We start from the raw sequence: 23,285 nt of genomic DNA on the forward strand, positions 1-23,285 counted from the left end.
ATATGATTGCACCAGCATCCAACCTCATGTTTGAAGCCTGAGTCATGGACAGAAAGGCTTCCACCTGCCCTTGTCCCCCTGAGGGCCAAGCTGCCCAGCCCAGCAGGCACAGCTGCTGTCCCTGCAGCTGAACTCTGGGCAAAACGTGTCCCAGGCCCCAGCTGAGAGCCATGAATTTGATAGGACATGCAACATCACTCTTGCTTGTTCCACCAGAGCATCCCCCTGCCATCACAAGTCTCGGCTGTGCCAATTTTGTTGAGGAGGCAGGCTGATGGGAGAAGGTCAGTTTTGTTGAGCGTTGCTCGGAATAGCTCCAAGCTTCACTAATGAGTGATACACCTATTCTGAAGGTATTTTGCCCGGGTTGATTTGCACAGTTTGCTTTATCACAGACTGACCATATGCCTGTTTGTAGTTATGTATAAAATTAGTTTGCTCTGCAAAGCTTTATAAACTTTTTTTTCCCCTCTCCTTCAAAGTCCACTTATCTGAATAAAAATGAAGTTCAACAATCCGTGTGTGCTTTTATTTTCTTATTTTTTTTAATTTGGAAGCTAAGAGAAATGTAGCCTGGAATTACTTGTAATGGAGAACGCTTATTTTCAGTAATTGCCTGTGCTTCATTGTTCAGTGTGTTATGCATTTCCTGCTAGCAGCTGAGTCATGGAGTTTGCATGGATAACGCAGCTGCCGAGTTGCCATCTTGGTGGGATGAAGGCTTGTGCTAGCAACTTGAAGGGTCTCGTGTTCAGCTGGTAATGATGAATGATTAACATTAAATCTACCTGGTTATTCACTTTTTTTTTTTTACACACACAAATGCATAAATAGGAAAGGAAAAATGAAAGTGGTGTTGTTTGCCTTAAAAACGGAAGCTGTTGGGGAACCATTGGGACAGGCATATAAATGTACGCTAGCTGAACGTCAGTGCACATTGTACACCCAGATCCTGTTCTCAAGATAAGCTGACTGAATCCTAGCTCTGGTTTACGTGAGAAGGGTGGGCATATAAATTGGAAGTCATCTGTTTAGCTATTTCTTCCTATTCCAGCTGCTTACACTCCCTTTCCTGGTTTTGTAATTCCATTATTTCTAGCACACATGTGCTTTCTGCAGCCAAAGTCCAGCAGGAATTTTGCAGGAAAAGGGGTGGATGTTGAAGTGTTACCAATGCATTAGCTGTATTTACCCTTGCTCTAAATTAAATGTGTATGACCAAGACCTCATGAATAGACCCATCTTCCTCCCCCTTGTTGGCTTTGCCTTCATGAGGACTAAACAGTGTTAAGCTGGACAACCAACAAAAAAAGTGGCAAGGTGTGAGGGGGAAATACCTCAAGCTGCTGTTGCTTGTATTGAGTGTGCTCTCTCACCAAGCATCACTGTTGTAAATAAAAGTCGTTACTAATACTGTGCTGTGGCTGGGAGGAGAGAAGTGAAGTCTGGAGAAAGTCATTAAAAATGTCTTGCTAAAGGGGTGTGGCATTTGCGCTTCGTAGCAGCTTTGAGGTTAGTACTCAGGAGCCTGTATCTTCTGGCCTCATGGCCTCACGAACAAAGCCTGGGTACCGTTTGGAAACAGCAAGTTAAGAGCATAATGACACTCGGAGAAGCGTGGGCTTCCAATTCATTTGGGCACTCTTGACCATCTCACTCTGTGTCTCTTGAGAAGCGTTTCCATTCAGAAAATTAATTTGGATGTATTTCCTCTATGATTTAATTCTCCTGAACTTCTGTAAAAACAGGGCTTTCCGAACGTTGGAGAGTAGAAATGCACTAAATATAACGTTGATTCATGCATGAACCTTGCATGAAAATTTTGACCTGAATTTCTTTCCAGACCAGCTAGCTTTGTGGTCGGTCCCTACATGGAAACCTTTGAGGCACTGTTGTACAGGGCCTGGGCTGAAGAAAAGCTTTCCCTGCACACTGCAAATATAACATCCACTTCTGTGCAGCCCTAGCCAGCCTCTGAACTCTGCCATCACCCCTTCATAACTTGGGGCTTGGCTTTTTCCTCCACAGCTGCGATACTTCCTTAGCATTTTCCTACCGCCACACCTCATAATCATTAACAAAAACAACCAAGCATACGCTCAGGAAAACAGCTACCAAATACCATCGTCAGCAGCACGTTCGGGTCAGTCTGGGGACTGTCATGGTCTGCTGGGAACAAACAGCGTGTCCTGGCTTCTGTCAGGCTCTGGCCATACAAGACCTGGGCACTCATCACACCTAACAAAGGTGGCCAAAATTTTGTAAGCATAGAGGTAAAGCATCTTTGTCTTTTGCATAAATCTGAAAGAATTAATCTGTGCAGTAAACCAGGGTTACCATAGAGCTGTTTTTTGGAAGGGACTGTTCTGAGAGTCAGGTTCAATCGGTATCTTTTCCCCCAGCAGGAACTGGTGCTCTGCCTTGCCTTAACACAAGAGACAGATTCAGCCTGACCTGCTACTGAGGCTGGAGGCAGGATCATACACAAACTGGTGTCAACAAGAAAATAAAGCCTCTAATTAAACATTAGCCAGTCAAGATACCAGGTTTGGTGGTTAATTAATCCAGCCGGTCCACTCACTCCCCAGATGCCACAAGAGATTTGGAGGTGCAGTAAATATGCTGTAGCTGCGCCTATGTTAGCAAGTAGCACAGCCCGGGAGTGGAACCATAATGCAGAAGGGTGCTGAGTTTGCACTGCTCACACTGTGTGCATTTCACCTGAGAGAAATCCACTTCGTGTGCCCTTTCCGTGATGCAAACCAAAGCACGGTAAGTGGGGATGTTTGGGGCATTCATGGGGTAAGTGCTCTGCTGACCTGAGCTGAACACTAATGTGTAGGCACCCTCTGTGAACTGGCCCCCTTCCAGCTTCTCTGCAAAAATACCAGGATGAGAAGCACGTTAAGAAATATGGCTTAATCCCATGAGCATAACGTTAAGCTTTATAGCTATGGCATTAATATATGAATCATGCTGAATAATAGCACACCATCAACGAGCTGAGAAGCTCATATTTCCACAAATGTTAAGGCATGAACAGCGTTCCTATGTAGTACACACAAATAAATCTCCATCTGATGGTTAAGTAAGACACGAAGTGACTGTGGCAAATCAAAAGGCAGAGCTAGGACCAGGCTGCAGGTTTTCTCATCCTAATGCCAGCCTCGTGCCCTTGACATCAGCGCAGGGCTGGCCCACGCAGGACGGTTTCCAAACAGAGTTGAGTTACCAAACCTGTCTGACTTCCAGGGAAGAGCTTCCAATTACAGATAAATGATGGATGGTTTTTGCTTTCAGCAGCTGAGGCTATGTTGTGGGGGGACGCAACCCCCTTTTTCATGGGGTGCCCTGTCTTCACCTGGCCAAATTTAATGGCAGTCACTGCTGGTGCTCGGTTTTCCATTGCTCTTCCTCTAAGGCAAATGACCGTGCCCCTGATGTTATTTCTAGCATCACTGTGGCCCTGCTGGCAGAGCAACAGCAACCCAAGTTTGGCCAAGGTCTGGGCCAGCATCTGTGCTTGGGAGGAGACCCTCGGGGTACAACGTGCCAGATCCTGCTGTATCTGTGTCAGTTCACACCAGTGCTCACATCGGTATCTTTTTTTTTTTTTTCCCTCTGTAGACAATGCAGCCAGTTTTCCTCTGCTTCTGCCAGCCTTTAGAAGGAAAATAAATCTCTGTAGTTAAAATCACAAGTCCTCGTAAAAACCTGCTTGTGCCCAGAAAGCTAAGTGTCGGAGCTTGCCTGAAGCTTCGGAAGAAGTGGCATCTTTTTCAATAAATTTACATCTCTAAATAGATGATAAGTGTTGAATCAATTTCCATATGTTTAAAATAGCAGAGCATTAAGTATTCTGGCACTTCAAGCAATCAACTAATTTGGGACTGTTATGAGAATATCTTTTATACTAGTGGAGCAACTCATCTGAAAAACAGGGACAGTGCGCATCTCTGTGCCCTTTCAATATCATAAAGGACAGCAAATCGACAAGAAATCCTATTTGTTTGCCTGAGGAGGTTACGGTGTCTTATGACATTCAGGTCTTAACAAAATCAACTTCCAGCTCTTAACAAAGCAATAATAATATAACCCTGTTTGGCTTGCCTGGCCACACGACCTACACATAGCCACACAGGTCCAACAGTAAGAGAGAGCAAGACAAGATGCAAGGGCAGAGGCTGTCCAGTGCTCTCGGCCTGGTTTCCCCCGTCCCTGCCTCCAGGCTGGGATGGATCTCTGGCCACATCCAGCTGGCTGCCTGCTGACCCTCAGACTGAAACAAAAGTCAGCACTTCGTTCCTACTGTCACGTTCATATTTGAGATGACAGTCATATTGTCATGAGCATTAAATGCGTGAAGCCTGTGCTCTGGAAAGTTTCAAGGAAAATGAATGCCTTTAAAATCAGCTGGTGTTTTTTACCATGGTACTGCTGGTCCGGATGTCAAGTGCAGCAGAGCCTTGAAAACTGCCTGCCTGCAGGGCCAGGAAGATAACAATGCATCACATCGCATTCTCCCTCACATTTAGCACACGATCTTCCTAGTCTTGAAAAACAGGGACTTGGACGAAGATTTGGGGGTTGTTTGATGATTTTTTTTTTAATTTAAGTTTTTGTCCTGGAAAAGGCAATACCACTGGGGAGAGCTTCTAATTAGCAAGTGGATTGTTCATAGCCCAGACCTTCTTCACTATTTACATGTTGATTTCTTAATGTCAAAGCAATAAGAAGTTCAGCCACTGACTTCAAAAGGAGGATGTCAGGACTCATGGGAGTGTCAGGATCTTTATTCCATACAGCTTTTTAACTAACATTTTTGGGTCGTTTAAAACTTAATTGAGAAACCATGCATTTCTAATTCACTTTCCCTCCACAACAGCTTCTTGGCTCGGATCACTCTTCACAGTTTTCTTGCTCTTTCCTCAACTCCATTTACCATGGCGATGGGATAAGGAAAGAAAATCACAAACCACTGTCTAGATGCTCTGGAAAGCTGGGTGTCCTCAGGAGCAGGGAAATCAGGTGGGTAACAATCCGCAAGACACCAGCCAGGGATTTTTCACTTTTTACCTCGATGTTGGCTGTCGCTGCTAGATGCTTACCAGCTAAAAAGCAATCTGTTGGGCAATACTCAGCTTGAGCCCCTGGAAGACCCACTGCATTGCTGCAGTAAGACGTTTAATGCTCTTACAGACTTGATGCAAATGTGTTTGTGATGGTGAATGAGACTCTGGACATAGGAAAACCATGTTGAGAATGAGTTTGTAGCAGCAACAGTAAGGAACTTCTTGTTTTTCAAGGTCCGTGGCGTGAACAAGGTCTGTGAGGGGTTAGCCATGAGCCATAATGGGACCAGCCTCCCTTACCAACTTTTTTCCCCATGGGATTTTCTCTTTTGGAGCAAGGGTAGCAGTCTTTCCTTAAGAGACCAATCTGCAGAGGCAGCGTAAAGATGTATGAGAAGGATCTGACACAGCACAGCAATTACGGGTCCCATCTCTAATAATTTACTGGAGCTCACCCTACTGCCTTTTCTGCATTTAGATCAGCAGAAGGGTGCATAATGAGGGCCACAGGAGGACAATCGGGTTCTTAGAGCTGGTCAAGCGAATTAAAGTGAATTACTTGGCAGTTCACCAAAAGCAGACCAAAGAGGGTTCTTCAGGAGAAAAAAAAAAAATAGAAAGAGAGAGAGAGAAAAAGAAAGAAAAATAATCTTGAAGGTGGCCAGTCTGCAGGCTAAATTTGTCAGATTTCAGACCTGTTGTAAAGGAGAACAGTGGCTCAGTGTTTTGTAGAGACACCAAACCTGTGCATTACCAAAATTCACCTGTAAAATGCAAGTATTTATATTTCTGATCCAACCGGCATGGCTATAGCAGTCCCGTGCTCTTCCTTCCTAATACTGTCCACACGCTGTTGAAGGGTGAAATGCCGTTTCCAGCAGGAGATAGTGACTGGTGAGCAGCATCTTTTTAGGATGACCTCAGAGCATTGCCCTGACCTCACGATGGCCTGGCTTGGGGTAATGGAAAGCCCGGGGGCTGCTGCATCCCGGAGGGAGGTGGAAGTGGCCGTGCGTCCCTGTAGTGTAGGGGAAAATACTTTCCACCATAATTTTGCCACCTCTCCGCAGCCCAGCACCTTCGCAGGCCTCCTCCTAGCATCACCAGCGTCATTATTTGTACAGCCTGCTGCTGGGGTACAGGTGGGAAGGGCAGCGAGAGCTGTCACACGTACATAAATAAATAAGCAAGGCCGCTGGATTCGAGTGCCTATGCTGCCAGACGTGACAAAGGCTTCTGCAGCGTCTGCTGCAATAAGATACTTAAAGCCTCATTCGAAACCTGCCAGCTTCCCTACCCCACAGAAGGGAGATAACGCACAATGCATTCTTCAAAGTGGCATTTTAAGGGCTAAAAAGACATTCACGTGGGGCTTTGAAAATGCACATAAATCACAGGTGCTAACACCGTGCAGGGGCAAGGCCAAGCGTTGCTCGCACCCTGCATCCTCCACAACCTTTGGGGGGGACCCAAAACGAGGTCTGCAGTGGTGGCACCCTGCCCACAGGTTGCAGGCAAGCTGACACCCAGGCCAGGAGTTTGGGAAGATTTAGTGCTTTCACCACACTTTGGAGGCCCGGAGCACAGCTCCAGGTGGATGAGAAGCACTTGGCGCCTTCTACCCAGGGAGGGACATCCATAGTGCCCCAGAGCATCCTCACGAAAGCGCCGGTGCTGGGTTTTGCTGCCCTGCTTGGCCTCGTCAGTTGATTTTGCAGTGGTTGTATGATGCATTTGTCACCTAACCGATGCGTGTGGTGCGTGACACCGACCCCGTTGGCTCGGCGTTGGGTACCCACTATGAAAAGCACTTAAACACCACTCCAGGGACAAACAGCAGCCGCTGGGCGGTATTTAGAAGGTGGCATTGCCTTCGCTGGTGCAGACACGTCTACCTGCTGCTGGGTCCGGGCTCCGTGCTGCCAGGTCACCTCCCCGAGCCAAAAACCCACCCAGTGCCGCGGGGATTCGTTCTTCCTCGCGGCGCAGTCGGCTGCGATGCAAACCGAAGGCCGCTCGCCGACACGCAGCTCAGCTCTCGCGCCTCGTGCGCCTCGCCAGACGTGCAGACGGCCACCTGGGACCGGCTAGGGGTCGGCGAGGGGAACCCAACCTCATCGCCAAGGCACCGAGGCTTCCCCACGTCACGGGACGGACGGCGTGTCGCGCTCGGGTGGCTTCCCAGCAACTCGCAGCCAGGAGCGCAGATCTGCTGGGCGCACGGGGGGACCACTCCACTGGCTTTCTCTTTAAAACACAGAAAGGGGAAGGAAAAAAAAAAAAATCTGGAAGGACAGAAAGAAAAAAAAAAAAAGGAAAAGAGCAAGGAAGCGGCTTTCCGGGCGTTCTCCTTCTCCGCCCAGGGCTGTTTTTGGGGGTGCCCCCCCCCCCCCCAGCTGCTCGTTGCCTCCGGGGGCCACCCCGGTCCCCTCGGCCGGGGCGGGGGCGCGGCGGGGGCGGGGGCGCGGGGCGGGGGCGCGGATCTCGTCCGCGGATCTGCTCCGCGGGTCTCGGGTCGCTGGCGATGGCTTTCGAGGCGCTGGCGGAGGCTGCGGAGCGGTGGTGCGCCCGCACGCCCTTCCAGCTCATCGCCGCCGAGGAGACGGAGCGGCGCATGGACTTCTACGCCGAGCCCGGGGTCTCCTTCTACGTCCTCTGCCCGGAGGCCGCCTGCGGCGACAATTTCGTGAGTGACCCGCGGGGGCGTGGGGAGGGTGCTTGGGGAGCGGGGGGGGTGTCACGGAGGGGAGCGGGGATCCCCCCGCTGGAAGTCCTGCCGGCTTCGGGACGGGGCTCCGGGGGGGCTGGGGGCGGCCCCGCAGGCTGCGGGGCCCGGAGCCTCCCCTGCGCGCAGGGAGAGCCGCAAAATGGAGTCCGCGGCCGGTGCGGGGCGGCCCCGCGGGCAGGAGCCGGCGATGGACCCCCCCTCCCATCCCCGGACCCCCCTTTTCCTCTGCCCCCCATCACCCGGCCCGGTGAGGCCGGGGGGAGGAGGGCGCGATGCTCCCCGCCTCGCCGCTCCTGCTGCCTCCCCCCGGCCTCCCCCCGGGGGCTGGGGGCTTGCGGGGCTGTCACGGCAAATGGAGAATGGGCAGGGATAAAATGGAGTCGGGATGACAGCAGGGCCCCCCCCCCCCCCCCGCAGCACCACACAGGGCCAGGGAGGGGGGGACCCGGCCGGCGGCCCCCCCTGTGGCAGGGGGGAGCGGGCAGGTGCCGGTGCCCTCCCCGCTGGGCTCCTGGAGGAGTTGAGCAGCAAGTTTGTGCAGAAGGAAGCAAGGGGGGGGGGTCTCTCCCCTTGCCCCCGTGGGCAGCAGGAGGGCAGCGAGTCCAAAAGTGGCCCCTCGCCATGGGGGCTGCAGGAGCAAAGCGCTGGTGAAGTGCTGGTGAAGGCTTTTCTTCATCGGTGATGGCTGGGGCGTCGCGGCTCACGCCCTTCCTGCAGCAACTTCCATCCCTGGACCCGCTCGAAATGTGCCTCGTAATTCCCGTCGTGGCAGGTGAGCGGAGGGCGATTTGACAGCTGGGCTAACGGGAACAAAGAGCAGCAAAGGGACAACCCGAAAGACCGTGAATCCCAGCGAGCGGGACGTTCGTTTGTTGTGTCAGGCTGAGTTATGAAGGAAGGGATCCGCAGCTGGCTGACACACATGCCCAGGGACACACAAGACCTTCAACCACAGGCCTGGATGTGCCAGGGGGACACCTCGGGGCAAGGGGGACAGCCCAGCACCCGCATCCCTGCACCAAACCCCACGCTCGTTCCCTTCTGGAGATGCCCCTGCCCAGACAGGGCTGTGCCCGCTGGACCCTTGGGCAGGGATGCGCGTGAAGCCAGCTGCAGGACTAGGCTGAAGTTGTTGTTGGGTGCTAATGGTGTTGGAAATTGCAAAGCAAGCTCGTTATTTTTCTTAGACATGCCTTGTTTCATTCTATACTGCTTGGTAATCGAGAGAACCCTCTCAAAACAAAACCTAGTCAGCTAAAAAAAAACCAAAAGCTCAAGCAGTTTCAGACCCTGCACCCATGCTTCCATCACAGGCCAATTTCTGTGGGTTTGCAACCATGTTTTCCTTTTTTTTTTGGCAAATACTTTCATTCCAGGGTTGCTGCAGGAAGGACTCCCCACCCAAAGCCACCAGTAATAAAACTGAGTAGAAGGGTCAACTTCTGTCCTCTGGGGCATTATTATTTGAGGCACTTTTCTCTAGTGATAAGACTTTGAAGATAGGCAGGTAGGTGTCGTTCTTAATTCTTTTCTTGTTGATGGTGTCTCTAATGTGATTAAGAACCACTAATGAACTGGTACGCCAGCATCATCTTTTCTGCTCCTAGTGCACTGTGAGGCTTCATGTATGGTCCCAGCTTGGCTATCTTGTTTTATGCAGTCATTTTCTTTTTCCCTTTTTTTTTTTTTTTAATTTCCTTAGAAGATAAGTTTACTTTCTACATGCAATTACAGGCTAAAGTTTATTTTAAGGAGACTTAATGCAAGCCAAGGGACCGATTCTCCTTTGCACTTGAGCCTTGTTGTGTGGCCCTGTTAACATGGAGGAGAGTGAAGGTAAAAGGAAATGTAACTAGAATTCAGAGTGGCACACTTTACGGTCTTTTTGCACCCTGTAAGTCTTATAAAGGAGCCTCACATTTAATAAGCATCTGGTGCCTGGTACCCTGTTCTCTTTCTTTATGTCCTATTTCATAATAATGTGCCTTAAAAAAACTATGTAGGAGGTGCCAGAGTAGTCCATGATAACTCCCTCGTAAGGAGGAAATGATGAGCATGGTGAGTTTAAAAGGGAGGAGGAGAAAGACCGAGAAAGGTTGCCAAGAAGTAATCTGGGAGATAACAAATGAATTTTGTATAATACCAGAGATTCCAGATCACAACAATCATATAATATTAATTTCCTGAGAAGGTGTCTTTGGGCCAGGTCTTTTAACATGTAGAAGACCCGTCTAGATGCCTACTGCCATTTTCAGCACCACCTGGACACTAAAACTCTTTGAATCAGCATTTTGGATAGCTGAATTATGCATAGGTTAGATCCTGAGGTTCATGGAGGTTCATAATCCCAAAGGATTAATTGGATTTGTATAGCCATAGCCAGTGAGGGTTGGGTGCTATTCTTTACAGCCTGTCGTTTGTTTTGTCACCTCGTTATTGCTGGTATTCAAAGTAATCAATAAGGCAAATAAAAATACTATGACACCTTGTTGCAAGATTTCCTGCAAAATATTTTATACCAGAGGTAGTGAATCTGAATACTTTCCATTAAAAACAAAAAAAAAAGAAAGAAAAAAGAAAGCTTTGCTGGCATGTTCCACAGGCTAGAACAAGGTGGTCCAGCAAGTGGCTGTGTCATCCAGCATCACCGAATCATCCAAGGACACGAGGGGAAACAAGCCCCTCGAGGTGCAGCCCCGTGGATAGCCTCAGCTCTGTGCTGTGCACGGATGCTGAACGAAGTAACTCAGCCACGACCCTGGGTCAGCCGAGGTGGATGCTGGTGGCTGCATGGGCTTTTGTAGTGACACAAAGCAACCGTGAGCAAAACTGGGCAAGCTTGGAAAACATACTCTAGTGATGAGGTTAATATGTTTTTTTTTAATTGCACAGCCACGGATGAGTGCTGTGGTCCACCAGAGTGCCAGCAGCCTGCTGCAAAGAGGTTCTCAGGCGCCAGGGTTTTTCCAGGAAAAGCATCTCCGTACATGCAGTCTCACTGCCTGATCTGGCTTTCTAAGCAGGAGCTGAACCCTCAAATTGTTTTTCTTGTTTGATTTCGAGAAGCCAAAATTCCTTTTGCAGCTCCTGTGCTGCCTCAGGGCAGCACCGAACGTCCACAGTGATCTGAAGATGCAGCTGAATTTATAGGTGTTATAACTCCGGCCATTATTACGGGTGAGGTGTTTCCTTGGGGGGAGGAGATGTTGTCAAGCCATTCAGAGGCTGATTTTCATTTGTAAGGAAGCCCCTGTGTATAGCTCTGGTAGTCGAAAGAGGCCACAATTTAAACAAGAATCAGGATGTTAACACTCATAGTCATTTCATACATATAAACAATTAAGGCAGGATTAGCATGAGTCATGAACTGCCAATCTGTAACATCCAGCCCTTAAATTTGGCACAAAGATTAGAACTAATAAAAAGGTTATTGCTAACTCCGCTTATTAAGAGATCATGGGCCAGACCTCCAAAATCTTGAGGCTGTTCTTACAACGCTGCAATTTTGAAGAGAGTTCATCTGGTATTTTAAAGAGGGTTCATTTGAGTCCATTTGATGTACCTTCTGCCTTTTTAGGCCATAAAAATCATGAAGCCAGATTTATTTATTTTTTTTAAGAGAAGCTCAGATTTGGTTGTATATTTATAGGATTACAAGGGCCATGGCTGTAAGATGGCTTGAAATACCATGAGACGTGTGGTATGTGTCTTTCAGAGTTGGCAAGGCTGTAAAGAACCCATTTTTATTGCCAGACTGGTAAGAGATTACTCTGGGTACATGGAAAGAGCAGAACCTACTCATTAAGACAGAGCTTTTTCTGAGCAAAACATTTTGGTATGGTTATGCTTGTAAATGCAACAAGCAGCAAAGAAAATGCAGATTGAGGTTAGTAGCGCATCAGTGACAGTTTTTGTCTTAAAGACACAACTTAGGTGGTATTAAGTCGTGTTTCCTTTAGCCAGATGTAAAACTGCATCCCTGGCAGGTGTTCGCCACTGAGCAGGCAGGCAACGTGGAAGCCTTATGTTGGGAATGGAAATGTCTGTTATTCTTGCTCTTTTCCTGAATGTTAGTTAAGCTTCAGGGTAACCCTCCCCTGTCCCTGTTGAAGCATAACTTGCTGTTTATAGCACAGTAAAAAGCTGCACAGCACTTTGGGGAAAAGAATTGCTGTGCAAAAATAGAGGTATAAGAGTCTCTAACCGTTCTTGCAGCATTAGGCTTTTCTGTTTAGCAGGCTAAGACAGTCCTGTGCACCATGTCTCCAAAAAGAAGGTCTTTAAAAGCGCATGTTAAATTGTGCTGTGTGCTGCCCTTCTGTGCAAGAAGCAGTGTTATCTGAGTTATCTGTTATCTTCCCCCGTTGCTCACCAGCTCCCTGTTTCAAACAACATCATACCAGCAGAAGAAGCATCACTTTGGGGAGAGGCTTCCCAGAGCCAGGCTGGGGTAATGGCCTCTCTCAAGTAAGACCAAGATGAGAGGAAATATCCCAAATGGGTTTACTTGTGGCTGCCAAGGTCTAGGAGGAGCAAACCTCAAAACAAAGAGAGGAAGGGAGGGAAGTGTGAAGTGTCCGGATGTTGTGGGTGCCCAAATGTCTCTCCTTGGCTCTGTGTCCAGTCCACGGTTATATTTTCCGTCTTGTTTTCTCCTGCATCATCAGCAGAGTTAGACACCAAATTCCACCTTCAGGGTCACATAGCACTTGCACCAACACCGGGAGGACAAAGCGATGCTTTAGCTCTTCCTGAGGGCTTTATGGCAGCAGATGATGCAGAAAGAAAGAAAACCCAACGTGACTTCCAGGTCTAAGCAGGGCCAGTATCAAACAAAAACACCTCTACTTGTAAAACGTGCATGTGATTTCCCTCCCTGCCTTCCGTTTCGTGGTGTCAGTAACATCAAAGTTCCTCCTCAGAAGCATGGCCTCTGAAACAGCCCACAGTGCAAGTCCGAACCAAAGGGGGCCCAGTGTACTTTGGCAGATGTTTACAACCTGTCACCTTATAAAACCATGTGGAGAGGTCAGCATGGGTTCCTGTTAACACCTTCTCTTTCTTGTGTTGCTGTTGGCTTTCAGCACGTGTGGAGTGAAAGCGAGGACTGCTTACCTTTCCTGCAGCTCGCGCAGGACTACATCTCCTCCTGTGGGAAAAAGACGCTCCATGAAATACTGGAAAAAGTCTTCAAGTCCTTCAGACCCGTAAGTGCTTCTTTTTCACTTCTAAATGCTGTCAGTTGTCTGTGACTGTCAGTACAGTAGCACTGGATGGGGCAAAGCAGTTCTTCTCCTTACTTCTGCAATCAGTTGCCCATGTGCAGGGGTGTTAACACATCAGTCTCTATCAGGCATTTGCAGACTGCTTCTTAGAGGCCAGCTGCCTTCTTATTTCCAGCTATGCATGTGAGAGGATGAGATGCCTGCCTGGGGTGGGAAGCCAACTGGTGCTGCAGCCGGTGGCACACAGTCTCTGCATGGGGATGGCATCGCTGCCTCCCAGGAATGGGGCACGAGTCAGGACTTCGCACCAGAGTGATTTCCCGGTGCTGTAAGTTGGGAATTTTGCAAGGACCCCTGTGGTGGTTCAGCTTTTGCTCTTAGGATGGCTGCCGCCTGATACTTGCTAACACCATTTTAGTTAAAGCTTGGGAAGAGGACAGAGCCAAAGCTGGGTTTGGTGGGGAGGGGAGCTTATATTCTTGCCTTTCACTGTTCTGTGGCTGCTCAGCTTTCTCTGTCCTTGTTTTACACTAAGATTTGGGTGGAAGCCTGTTTTTTGTCAGGGTGAGGTGACTTTGTTGGGCTGGCCGTTGTGCTCCATCTGGTTTGCCAAAGCCTCCTCTTGCACAGCCTCTCCTTTGGAAAGGACTACTACAATGCAATAATTACAGTAAATGCAATAGTCAAATACAATAAGTGAAGCTTGACTGCTCGTAATTCATTAATTTTTTGACGTGACCCGGGCTGGACGGACAGGCTGGTGCAGAGGAGAGCGGAGCTTCATCACTAGGCCCGTGCTTCTTCCCTGCATCTCCCTTGATGCCTGTGGCAAAGCTGACCAAAAACTTAAGTGAACATGCAGACAGCTTCCCCTCCTGTGTTTTTCTGGCTGACTAATCACGAAGGCTGAAAATTTATCCCAAGTATTTGGAGCGAAAGGGAGTGGTGATATGAAAACACCGGGCCTCCCCACGTTGCACCCTTGCGTTGCCGCGGAAAGCCGCAGCTGGTCGACATGAAAGAACATAATTTTAAAAAATCCTCTGAGAGACTGGAAATAAATAGAACAGATGCACACTTTTCTTAGAAAAGTCTGGAAATCTGATCCTTCAGAACAGCTGCTTGTAATTGTGAAAACATACAAAAATATAAATATGCTTCCCAGAACAATATTCGGCTCATGGATCTTCATAGCTGTTTTCTCCCACTCAGAAAAGCTGTGTCTTTGAGGAGAGACTTCCATTGGTCTAAGTAAAGAGGACTTCAAAAAGACTTAATTAAATTGGTACAGATCACTTACTTCATTTTAAACCGCATTTATTTCAGTGTAGCTTACGTTGCTGAGAAATTGGCTTCAGTCAAACCAAGTTAAGCTACTTCAGGATAAAAAGGTTCAAAGCCAGGGGAACCATTATGCTAATTCAGTCTGGGCGCTTCGTTAACATGTCAGATTCCACCCAATGATTCCTGTAACCAAGCACACAAGCTGTGGTTGAGCTGGAACATATCTTTACCAAAGACATCCAGTCTGGATGCGAAGGCCTCAGATGACTTAAAGGGTACAACACTACTGGGCAGTTTTTCTTCAAATCATTAGTTACACTCCTCTGGAAAACTCTTTTATTTATAACTTTATTTATATTTTTTCTCATTTTGCTTCTAATCTGTTGAACTTCATTGTGCTTTTGTCTGCTCAAGAATAGCATCCTCAATTATCAGAGCCCACCTGCAGACCACAAAGTCCCTCTTCATTTTCTCTTAGAGGTACCACAAAGATAGCTTATGAGAGTCTCCTTTGACTTAGTACCGAGGGGTTTGCATTGGTTGTAATGAAGCTGGTTTTATCGTTCAGTGTATGGTTGTGTGTTGACAAGTCTAATGAGAAATGTATTGACATTTTTCCTGTATTGTAATTATTAAAAACAGCTCACACATGGTAGGATAGATTTTAAGAAGTGAAGAGTGGTACAGTAGATGTGTAGAAACTGTTATTTTACACCATCATGCCTTTATCAGAACAAAACCACTCTTGATCGGTATTGGGAAATTATTTCCTTAGAACTCCATTGCACTGTCCTTTCTGTGCTAGACTTGTTTTGTTAATGAAATAACCTTGCTGTGAGCGTGGAGGTAACAGTGCAATTGCAGGACATTTCTTCCCCACTATCCAAACAAACCTACTGTGAGAGAAAAGTCTAGACAAGACTTTCAAAAAGCATTGGTTTACCCATGACAGCTAAACTACACCTCTAAACCCTGCTCTAGACAAAGTCAAGCTGGTTTTTTTTGCTGGAGGCAGCAGAGAAAATGTTGGTTTCCACCGAGATGTGCCATTTGCCTTGTCATCTGTTTATTCGGGGATTTCCAAAACTACCAGACACCAAAGGGGTAAATGCAAGCGATGTTGATTTTGAGGCTGCCCCTCACCTGGATGCACAGCCCAGCCAGCTTTTGAACCTGGCTGTGGTGAACACTCCCCATCTTCCATCCAAACTAACTCCTTTAATGGCTTTTGGTGCCTCTTGAAGAATTAACACTGTTTTCCTCAGAGCATCCCAGCTCCTCCAGTGCCCTTGTCTCAGTGGTGCCATGTCTGTGCCTGGAAGCAGGCAGAGGTGTCCATGCTTCTAAGCATATCTGCTTGGAGACAAATCCTGTCACACCGAGGTATGACAGCATATCACCTCTCATATGGTATCTCATCAGCTGCTGAAGCTCTGTCTTGGACTTGGTTTATTTTTCAGTGTGTTTGTATGTCAGCTTTTGGTAGGAGGCATTGCCACACTGGTTTCACGAGTCTGTGACCTTAAAAGTACTAGGTTATTTGTATCAGGGCACTTTGAAAGAGTTAAGAAAGACATAAAAATAAAAAAATGCCTGAGGGAAATGGCACTAACCTTAAGAGTTTGCAGAGAACCAGAAAGTGAGTCATAAAACTTAGCAGGATTCCTGCACTGAGTTTACCTCTGGTCTAAAAGCCTGTGTCCAAAGTGGGGAGTCTGCAGTGTAAAAGCCATTTACCCCAAGTTCATTGGATTCATATATGTCCCATTGGCCTCCCTTTCCTTCTAACAATACCTAGCAGATGGGTAGTTTGGCCAGCAGGAATAAGGAGATGTAGTTCACGCTGTGCAGCTGCTGGCTGTCCTTCTTCCCTCCCCACCACCCTCCTGTTGTCCTTCTCACCACATCCCCACCTGCCAGTTTTGCTCCCTTTGCCTATTTGGCTAACGGATCAGCTCTCTGTTTTCTTTCCATTAAAGTCCTTTCCAGTCTGCCACAGAGATGATACTTTAGTGTACAAAGTAGATATGGACTAGAAGTAGACATGAGAGCTGGTCTGGGGTCAGCTCACACCTTCATCATTTTATTGTGTCCCCAGCTTTCATCTTACCTCCTCCTGTTTTGACCCAAATGTTTGTAGAGCTCTCTCTGCACCTGATCCTTCCACCCTGGGGTCAAGATCTTGGCTGATTTGCCACTGCAGTGCAGAGACCAGTAAGTATTTAAGGGTGGTGAGGGATGGCAGAGGTGCCGAGTGTCTTGGAAAATCCTACCTTGAAAGCATCCACGAGAGAGCAAAACTGTGCCTCCCTTGGAGGAGCATCCCACCCTGTCCCCATCCGTCCTACTCTCCGTAAAACTTACCTGAAGCGGGCTGTTGGCTTTGATCCTGATGTTCGCCATGCCAGGGAGAGGAGAGCTGGGTGTCCTGAGAGTGAAAGTAAGGGGGATGTGTGAAAAACAGAGACCTGTAGGCTTGAGAGTCTTTTTGGTTTTTGTGGTGTATGTTGTGGATTTTTTTTTTTTGTGCTAGTTTTGCACATAAAAGGCTTCCAGCATCCCATAAAATGAAAATGGGGCTCTCAATCCTGTGGCTCATTTCCCTGCAAATCAGGGAGGAATTATTAGTAGAGCTGGGCAAAAAAAAATGTGATCAAAGCTCTTTCTGCCGGTTGATGTAAACGGAGCAGTACGACACACAAATCTAATTTGAATACACCAAATCAGTTGAGCGAAAATAATACTGAGGGAAAAAGAGAGAAGTCTAGAGGCCTTGCTTTTACATTTTAAAAACTGTTTTAATTTTAGCTTAAAAATGAAAGAAAGCCCCCACATCCTGAAAATGAACTGTGTCATTTCACATTCACATTATGCAGTTCAACATAAGATTTGAAAAATACGTATGCATGGGAGTATTTTTTTCTGTTTGTTCTGCTCAGAAGACAAGAACACTTCAGCTGGGGTCTCTCTGTAAGTATTTTTAAAATGCGAAGGAGGGATGTAGTCAGCAAATTCTCCTTCCATTTTGCTGCTGAGAAACCCTGCAACTAAAAAACTGTTTTTCCTACAGTGATGGTGAAGAATACATGGACCTGGAAGCTAATTCTCTGTAATTGTCTACCAAATAATTTTGAATGTTAATCATGGACTAAATTAGTTTAGATCCCTAAAAATCTGCCTCGTCACAACCTTTTTCATACTACCACCGAGCAAGCATCACTCTTGTGATTTTTCTGGTTTTGTCTCCTTTGAGAGATAGCAGCTGTGTCGCACTCCAAACAGGGTGTTGCACACACGTGTCTGTGCTGCTCTTCCAGCCCTGGCAAGCTAAATACATAGTATTCCCAGTAATGACTGGCATGTGGTTTTGCTTGTGGATATTAGCAGCTGGTAGTATAAGATTCTAATATGAGATTTCCAGAACAGATAGGTTATTTTGGTTATTATTTGGTTTGTCTGTCTTCTTAACTTCTGTTGGCTTGCCAACCTTTTGGAGGAGATGGGAGAAGTTCAAGCACTGTTATTTGCTCCTTTTCCTGTGGCAAACAAATGCCATGGCAGTGATCTGAGACGTCAGATGGAGGCATCCAAACATGGTCCAAGGAAGATGAACTGGCAGTTCTTCAGAAGCCCAAATCTAATTTGCAGAAATTTAAAGGGATTTGGGCAACTTTCATTTGAACACACAGTATTTGTTACAGAGATTGCTTCACCCAGCATGCAAGACTTCATCTGATGTGGTGGAGTGAAGAGTTCAGGAAAAAGCAATTAACATGGTGAGATCCTTAGGGTTTTAGGGACACTGCCTACTCCCCACTAGCCAGTTCTGCATGAGGACGCTTTATTTTTTGGACTAAGGATGGTTATTCAACACAATCTTAAATCAAGTTAACTACTGCTACAGTATAATTATGGTTTGTTCTGAAGTTAAACCACTGCCAGGTCTAAACACTCAAAAAATTGTGATATGACCTCAGGGACAAAGGCAGAGCTTTTCGAAAGTGCTTTGCTTTGGTTTTATTTATCTTCTGGTCTCTGAGCACTTAATTTGGTGTGAGGATGCATTTTCAAACCTTTCTCTATCACATGGGGGAGAGAAAGAGAGCTGAGATTGTTATGTAATGCTGTTATTCTAGGATTTGAGGTTTCCAAGAAGTGACATCTAGGTATTGTGGGAAGATTTAAAGCGAAACTGCATGAGTGGGTAACTCGCTATTACACGGTATTTTCTCTTCTTTGTAGCTACTTGGGCTTCCAGATGTTGATGATGATGCATTTGAAGAATATAACGCAGATGTGGAAGAAGAGGAACCAGAAGCCGATCACCAACAAATGGGTGTCAGTCAGCAGTAATTTTCAGAGAAGCTGAAAAATGGGGAATCTTTTGGTACCAGGTGGGATCAGGTGGTCCCACGCTAGCCTGTTCGATTTAGCACATTACATGGGGATATCTGGCTCCCAGGATAAAAGTTTTACTTTTTTTTTTTTTAAGAAATAATAATAATCTGTGATGAGCTTTGCTAAGAAGCAACCTGAATTTTGCTCCTGCTTCAGTGGGGTTTCTATGGAGTTGTCTTGGTAGCATTCTGCCATTGCCAGTCTAGAAGTAGTTTTGTTGCTGACTGTCTCCTTGATTTGTGTTCGAGAGTAACATTCACTGACACGAATGTAGGGTACTTTGAATGTAGGAACCATGGGACTGGGGTGCTGAGTACTCACACGTAACCTCTCGGGGGAAATCGGTGCAGAGAGTAGGTGCAAGCCGCACTTTGCTTTTTAGTTTAACAGCTATGATTTTTGACTCTCTACTACCAGACAGAGCACCAAACTTTGGGAGGTTTCTCCTGAAAAAAAAATTTAGTTTAATAGTGGTCAGTAGTGCAGAAGTGCACATGAAGGCTCAACAAAAACGATGAGAAGTGGGAAATCCAAGGGGGTATTTGTGTCAGACGTGTTAATGTCATTTTACTGACACCTGAGTTTACAAGTGATTGGATTAATAACTGGGAGTAATTAGAGCTCTGGTATCAACAGTACGCATCATAATGAACCTGGGTAGTCTCATACCGTATAACCCAAAGCCAAATACTGTTTTTATACAAATTCAATCAATTAAATCAGCCATTGCATATCCCACTTCTGCATGAAAACCAACTTTAAGCTTCATTGTTTTTAAAACACCAGTAAATTATTACATAAATCTTGCAGCATTGCCAATTGAAGTGCAACTTAACTTGGAAGCCATAAGGGTATAAACCAGCATCTGGCTCTTAACGTTATGCTGGACTTTTTCCTCACACTGGGCCTTTGAGCTGATCTGGGCATTTCCACCTCTGTGGAGAGGAGCTAAAATGCTACCCAAGCAGGAAGGCCCCTAGTATTTTGTACCTACTTTGCATGGGTTTAAGTGGCTCCAATGAGTGCCAGACTGTGAAGATGCAGGGTCTCTTATTTACATGTCTTTTGTACTGAAAATATAAGAAGCAAAGCAATTCTGTTGTAAGACAGCTATTTTCCATAATAGATCAAAATGTTTCTAAATTAATTCCTTTTTTTTTTCCATTTTTTAATGGCAAAATGAAGGCCACATGGTTCAAAAGCCCTTTTATACAGAATTAGCTTTATAAAAAACAAAAATTGAGTGAAGAGAAAATGCTTGGACAACTCCCAGAAACACCTCATGCCATTTTGAAAACCCTGTTGGTAGCAACATCTCCTTGTCCATAGACTTTTTAAAGACTTTTTTTTTTTCAAAGTTACTCAAGAGAGTAAGTTTTCTTGGGGGTTTACATTTCTGATGATGGGTTAAGAGATGCGTAGCATTTGATTTTTCCAATCTGGGGCAACGAACTTCCATAGCCAGGATGGTGTGCGGTACCTGATTACACACAGAAGTGTCTGCAATGCTTTAAAAGTCCAAGTTTAAAAATATATAAAAAAAAAAAAAAGTGGAAGAAAAAAAGAGCTTAATGAAACTTTGTACATTCTTTCGGCATGCAGGCATAAACATGATAGTTGCAACACGTTTTCTATGGACTAGTGACGTGAGAACTGTGGCAGTTCATTGTATAACACTGTACAGCAGCAATAGGCTTTTCGCTTATGGAAATGAAGTGCAAGAACAGTGGTTTCCATCCCTGCTTTAAGTCCTTAAGTTTCTGTTCCTCTCCATCTCAAAAAGATGCCATAACCTTAAAAAGAACCTTGCTTTGGGAGAAGCTTTCTCTTTGTAGCATCCAGTCCTCCAGCTGTGGCTCGTGCAAATGGAAGCAAATGGGGCTGGCTTTCCTCTGCTGCAATGCCAAGCAAGAAATAATTTACAGTAGCACAAGCTATCGATTGAATTGTTAATGAGCAGTTGAGCATTAATATGGTTGTATGCAAACATAAAGCTGTAAATTATGTAGATACGTTATTTTCTGCATTCACTAACTCACTTTTTTTGTTGGAATGCCATATGCCGTTGGAGTGACCTCTGCACCAGAAAGCAAGTGCGTGGTAGCTGGGGACCCTTCTGCAGCTCCCACCCCTGCAAAATCCCCACTGCAGCCAGCAAGATTTTGTTGAAGCAAAACTCCAGAGGGTGCACGAGGCTCGGCCCTGCAGAGAGCTGCACGCTCGTGTCCCCTGTCACGCTGCTGGGAGCCGAATGCGTGGACCCCCACTACCGAACTGAAGCACTACCAGGCAGCACTAACAATAAACTGGAATTTTATACATAGAAAACGTAATTGACGTGTGTATTAAATGTGAATGAGCATTAATATAGAATGTATTTTATCAAAAAATATTGATTGCTTACTTTGACCAAATACATTTCTGTATTATCATGTTACCTGTTCCATACTTAACCGAACGATGCAGGAGATGCAGAACTGGCTTCATTGTATCGCAAAGTATTTATATTTTTTATTTGTATTTTATTTTTTCCTCACTCCCCCCCCCCCTCATATTTTGAGGTTAGTAGCCTTTGGATAATTAACCAGGGGCAGCATGACCCCTGGCTGGGCTGCCAGACCGAGATACTGGGTTTGTGAACACATGCGTGAATGCTCGTGCGTCTGGGGGCTTGGTGAGAAAATGTGGGCAGCTCTGCCACTGCCTTGCTCCGAGCTTCGGGCACATCTCAGCAGCTGGTCCACCGTGAAATTCGGTGGGAGCAGAGGAGCTTCTTTGAAAGTCCCACAGGCAGGGCAGCCCCCTGTAAAAGGGTCTGTTAGTATTATTTGCCCACCAGTGTTTATGGCGCTTTTAGATCTGTGGGTGAGAAGAGGTATGCTGAGCACAGCCAGCACAGTGCGGCCTGGGGGCTCAGAAACACCAGGAATGCCAGGGGGGAGAACAGATCTCCGGGATGTGACAGCTGGCCTGGGTAGCAGGGGAAGGCATGGAAAAGCACACTTTCACGGAGGTGCCGGGATTTCTGAGACCGCCCCGACCACCCTGACAAGTATCCACTTATTGAACCTCTGCAGTGTGCAAGAAAGCTGCTCTGGACGTTACAAGTCGTGTTTTTATGTTGGCATCCTGCCTGAGGAATGCATTGGGATGGTGATGGAGGAAGGGGTGGAGAAAAGGCAAATTGAAAAGCCTCCTCCTCTCTTCCCTAGCGTTATTATTTATGAAACCGTGTGGGTAGGTGGGAGCAACAGGCAGGGAGCAGAAAGCTGCCTCATAAAACGCACAGTAAAAAAAAAACTCTTAGAAGGACTTGCTCATGGTGCAGGCAGCCAGTTTAAGAGAAAACATTGGCAAACTGTCTCCTCACAGAGATGCGATGAATAACACACTCCTGAGCACGATGGCCTGAACCTGACTGGGCTTCTCCAGCCCCAACTCCTGCTGTGGGCCATTTCCCTCTGCACAGTGCCTGCCTTTGGAAGGTGCATGCCTGTGGAAATGCCACTTGGGATGGGAACGGGCAGAGTTAGTTTTCTTGCATCAGTGACCCGACCACGCTACCTGCTGCGTTTCGGCGCTGTGCCACACGTAAGGTGTGCTGAGCGAGACTTGGTTGCATGGATGGTATCTGATGTGGAAGGAAAGCTGTTCACCTTCCTACAGTCACCCCTTCAGTGTGCCGAGTGATCATTTACAGGCTCTAGGTTAGGATTTTTTTCTCATTGCTAGGTTGTTTTACGGAAGGAAATACCTAAAGGTGCATCTGTGTTATTACAGAGCCCAGTTTCCACAGAGCCACGCAACACTGCTCAGTCTGTACGAGCCTGGTCAGAAAAGCACAGATCAACAAAGAGGGAGTTCATGTGTCTGAAGAAAAAACCTTCTTTGAATAAGTTAACTGCCAACAACAATAAAGCTCTCTGGTTTCATGTAAAATACATTGAACTTTGAAATTCCCTTTCTGTGCTGACCTGCTGCTGCTTATGTGGGCAAAGATCTGTGGTAGCACTGCATGTACAGGATGTCTGCTTGTGTTTTCGGGGGTGGCGGTGGAAACACCAGCTCTGGATTTCAGTCAATACCATTTTTTTCTATTGTCAAGTTTTCCTTTACTGATGCCGGGATCAGTCAGAGCTCAGCACGTCGAGCAGAAATGGTGTTGTGCCACGCCAGGCAAAGACTGCCCTTCGTGTGCTTTCCACCATTTGTTTTCTGGCTGGAAGATCTCTGTCTCTTTGGGACTACAAAGCTGTGAAACGGGTTGCCAAAGGATGTTGCCCTTTTGTTCAATGCTTTAAAAGGTGTAAGCCTCCAGTGGAGCCCTGCATATTTTTCTGTTCCTCCTTCCGCTCCCACCACCGAGGCACCAAATCCAACAGTGTAGTTACACCATAAGCTTGCCATTAAAGAGCTTACCAAATGCTGATGACTGATGGAGTCTTTTCTCTGTGAGAAAAATCAATTAAACAGGGGTTCTGGCAGGATAAAGTGTAGCTAAAGTATCTGTGGTGAAGAGAACAAGAGGCTTATATTTCCCGAGCAGTGTCAGCAGGGTGGGATAAACCTGGGGTTTGC

General features: G+C 46.6%; 1 protein-coding gene across 2 annotated transcripts; it reads left to right on the forward strand.

Annotated features, from left to right (window-relative positions):
- The first annotated feature begins 2,593 nt into the window (after positions 1 to 2,593).
- MTURN (maturin, neural progenitor differentiation regulator homolog) lies at positions 2,594 to 23,131 on the forward strand. 2 transcript variants are annotated; one of them, XM_083825889.1, is made up of 4 exons: positions 2,594 to 2,772; positions 4,886 to 7,758; positions 12,885 to 13,007; positions 18,552 to 23,131. In XM_083825889.1, exons 2-4 carry the CDS (start codon positions 6,821 to 6,823, stop codon positions 18,676 to 18,678), a joined length of 1,188 nt encoding a protein of 395 aa, XP_083682015.1. In that variant the 5' UTR covers positions 2,594 to 2,772; positions 4,886 to 6,820; the 3' UTR covers positions 18,679 to 23,131. The 2 variants fall into 2 exon arrangements, with proteins under 2 accessions (XP_083682015.1, XP_083682016.1); XM_083825890.1 differs by lacking the exon at positions 2,594 to 2,772 and having other exon boundaries at positions 6,990 to 7,758.
- The last annotated feature ends 154 nt before the right edge of the window (positions 23,132 to 23,285 follow it).

This window comes from Anser anser (assembly GCF_964211835.1).
Source record: "Anser anser genome assembly, chromosome: 2".
Lineage (NCBI taxonomy): Eukaryota > Metazoa > Chordata > Aves > Anseriformes > Anatidae > Anser > Anser anser.

Coding starts and splice junctions, on each gene's coding strand:
- MTURN (XM_083825889.1), top strand. CDS start 6,821: ATGCGTGTGGTGCGTGACACCGACCCCGTTGGCTCGGCGTTGGGTACC. Junction 7,759..12,884: donor CCGCCTGCGGCGACAATTTC/GTGAGTGACCCG, acceptor GTTGGCTTTCAG/CACGTGTGGAGTGAAAGCGA. Junction 13,008..18,551: donor TCTTCAAGTCCTTCAGACCC/GTAAGTGCTTCT, acceptor TCTTCTTTGTAG/CTACTTGGGCTTCCAGATGT.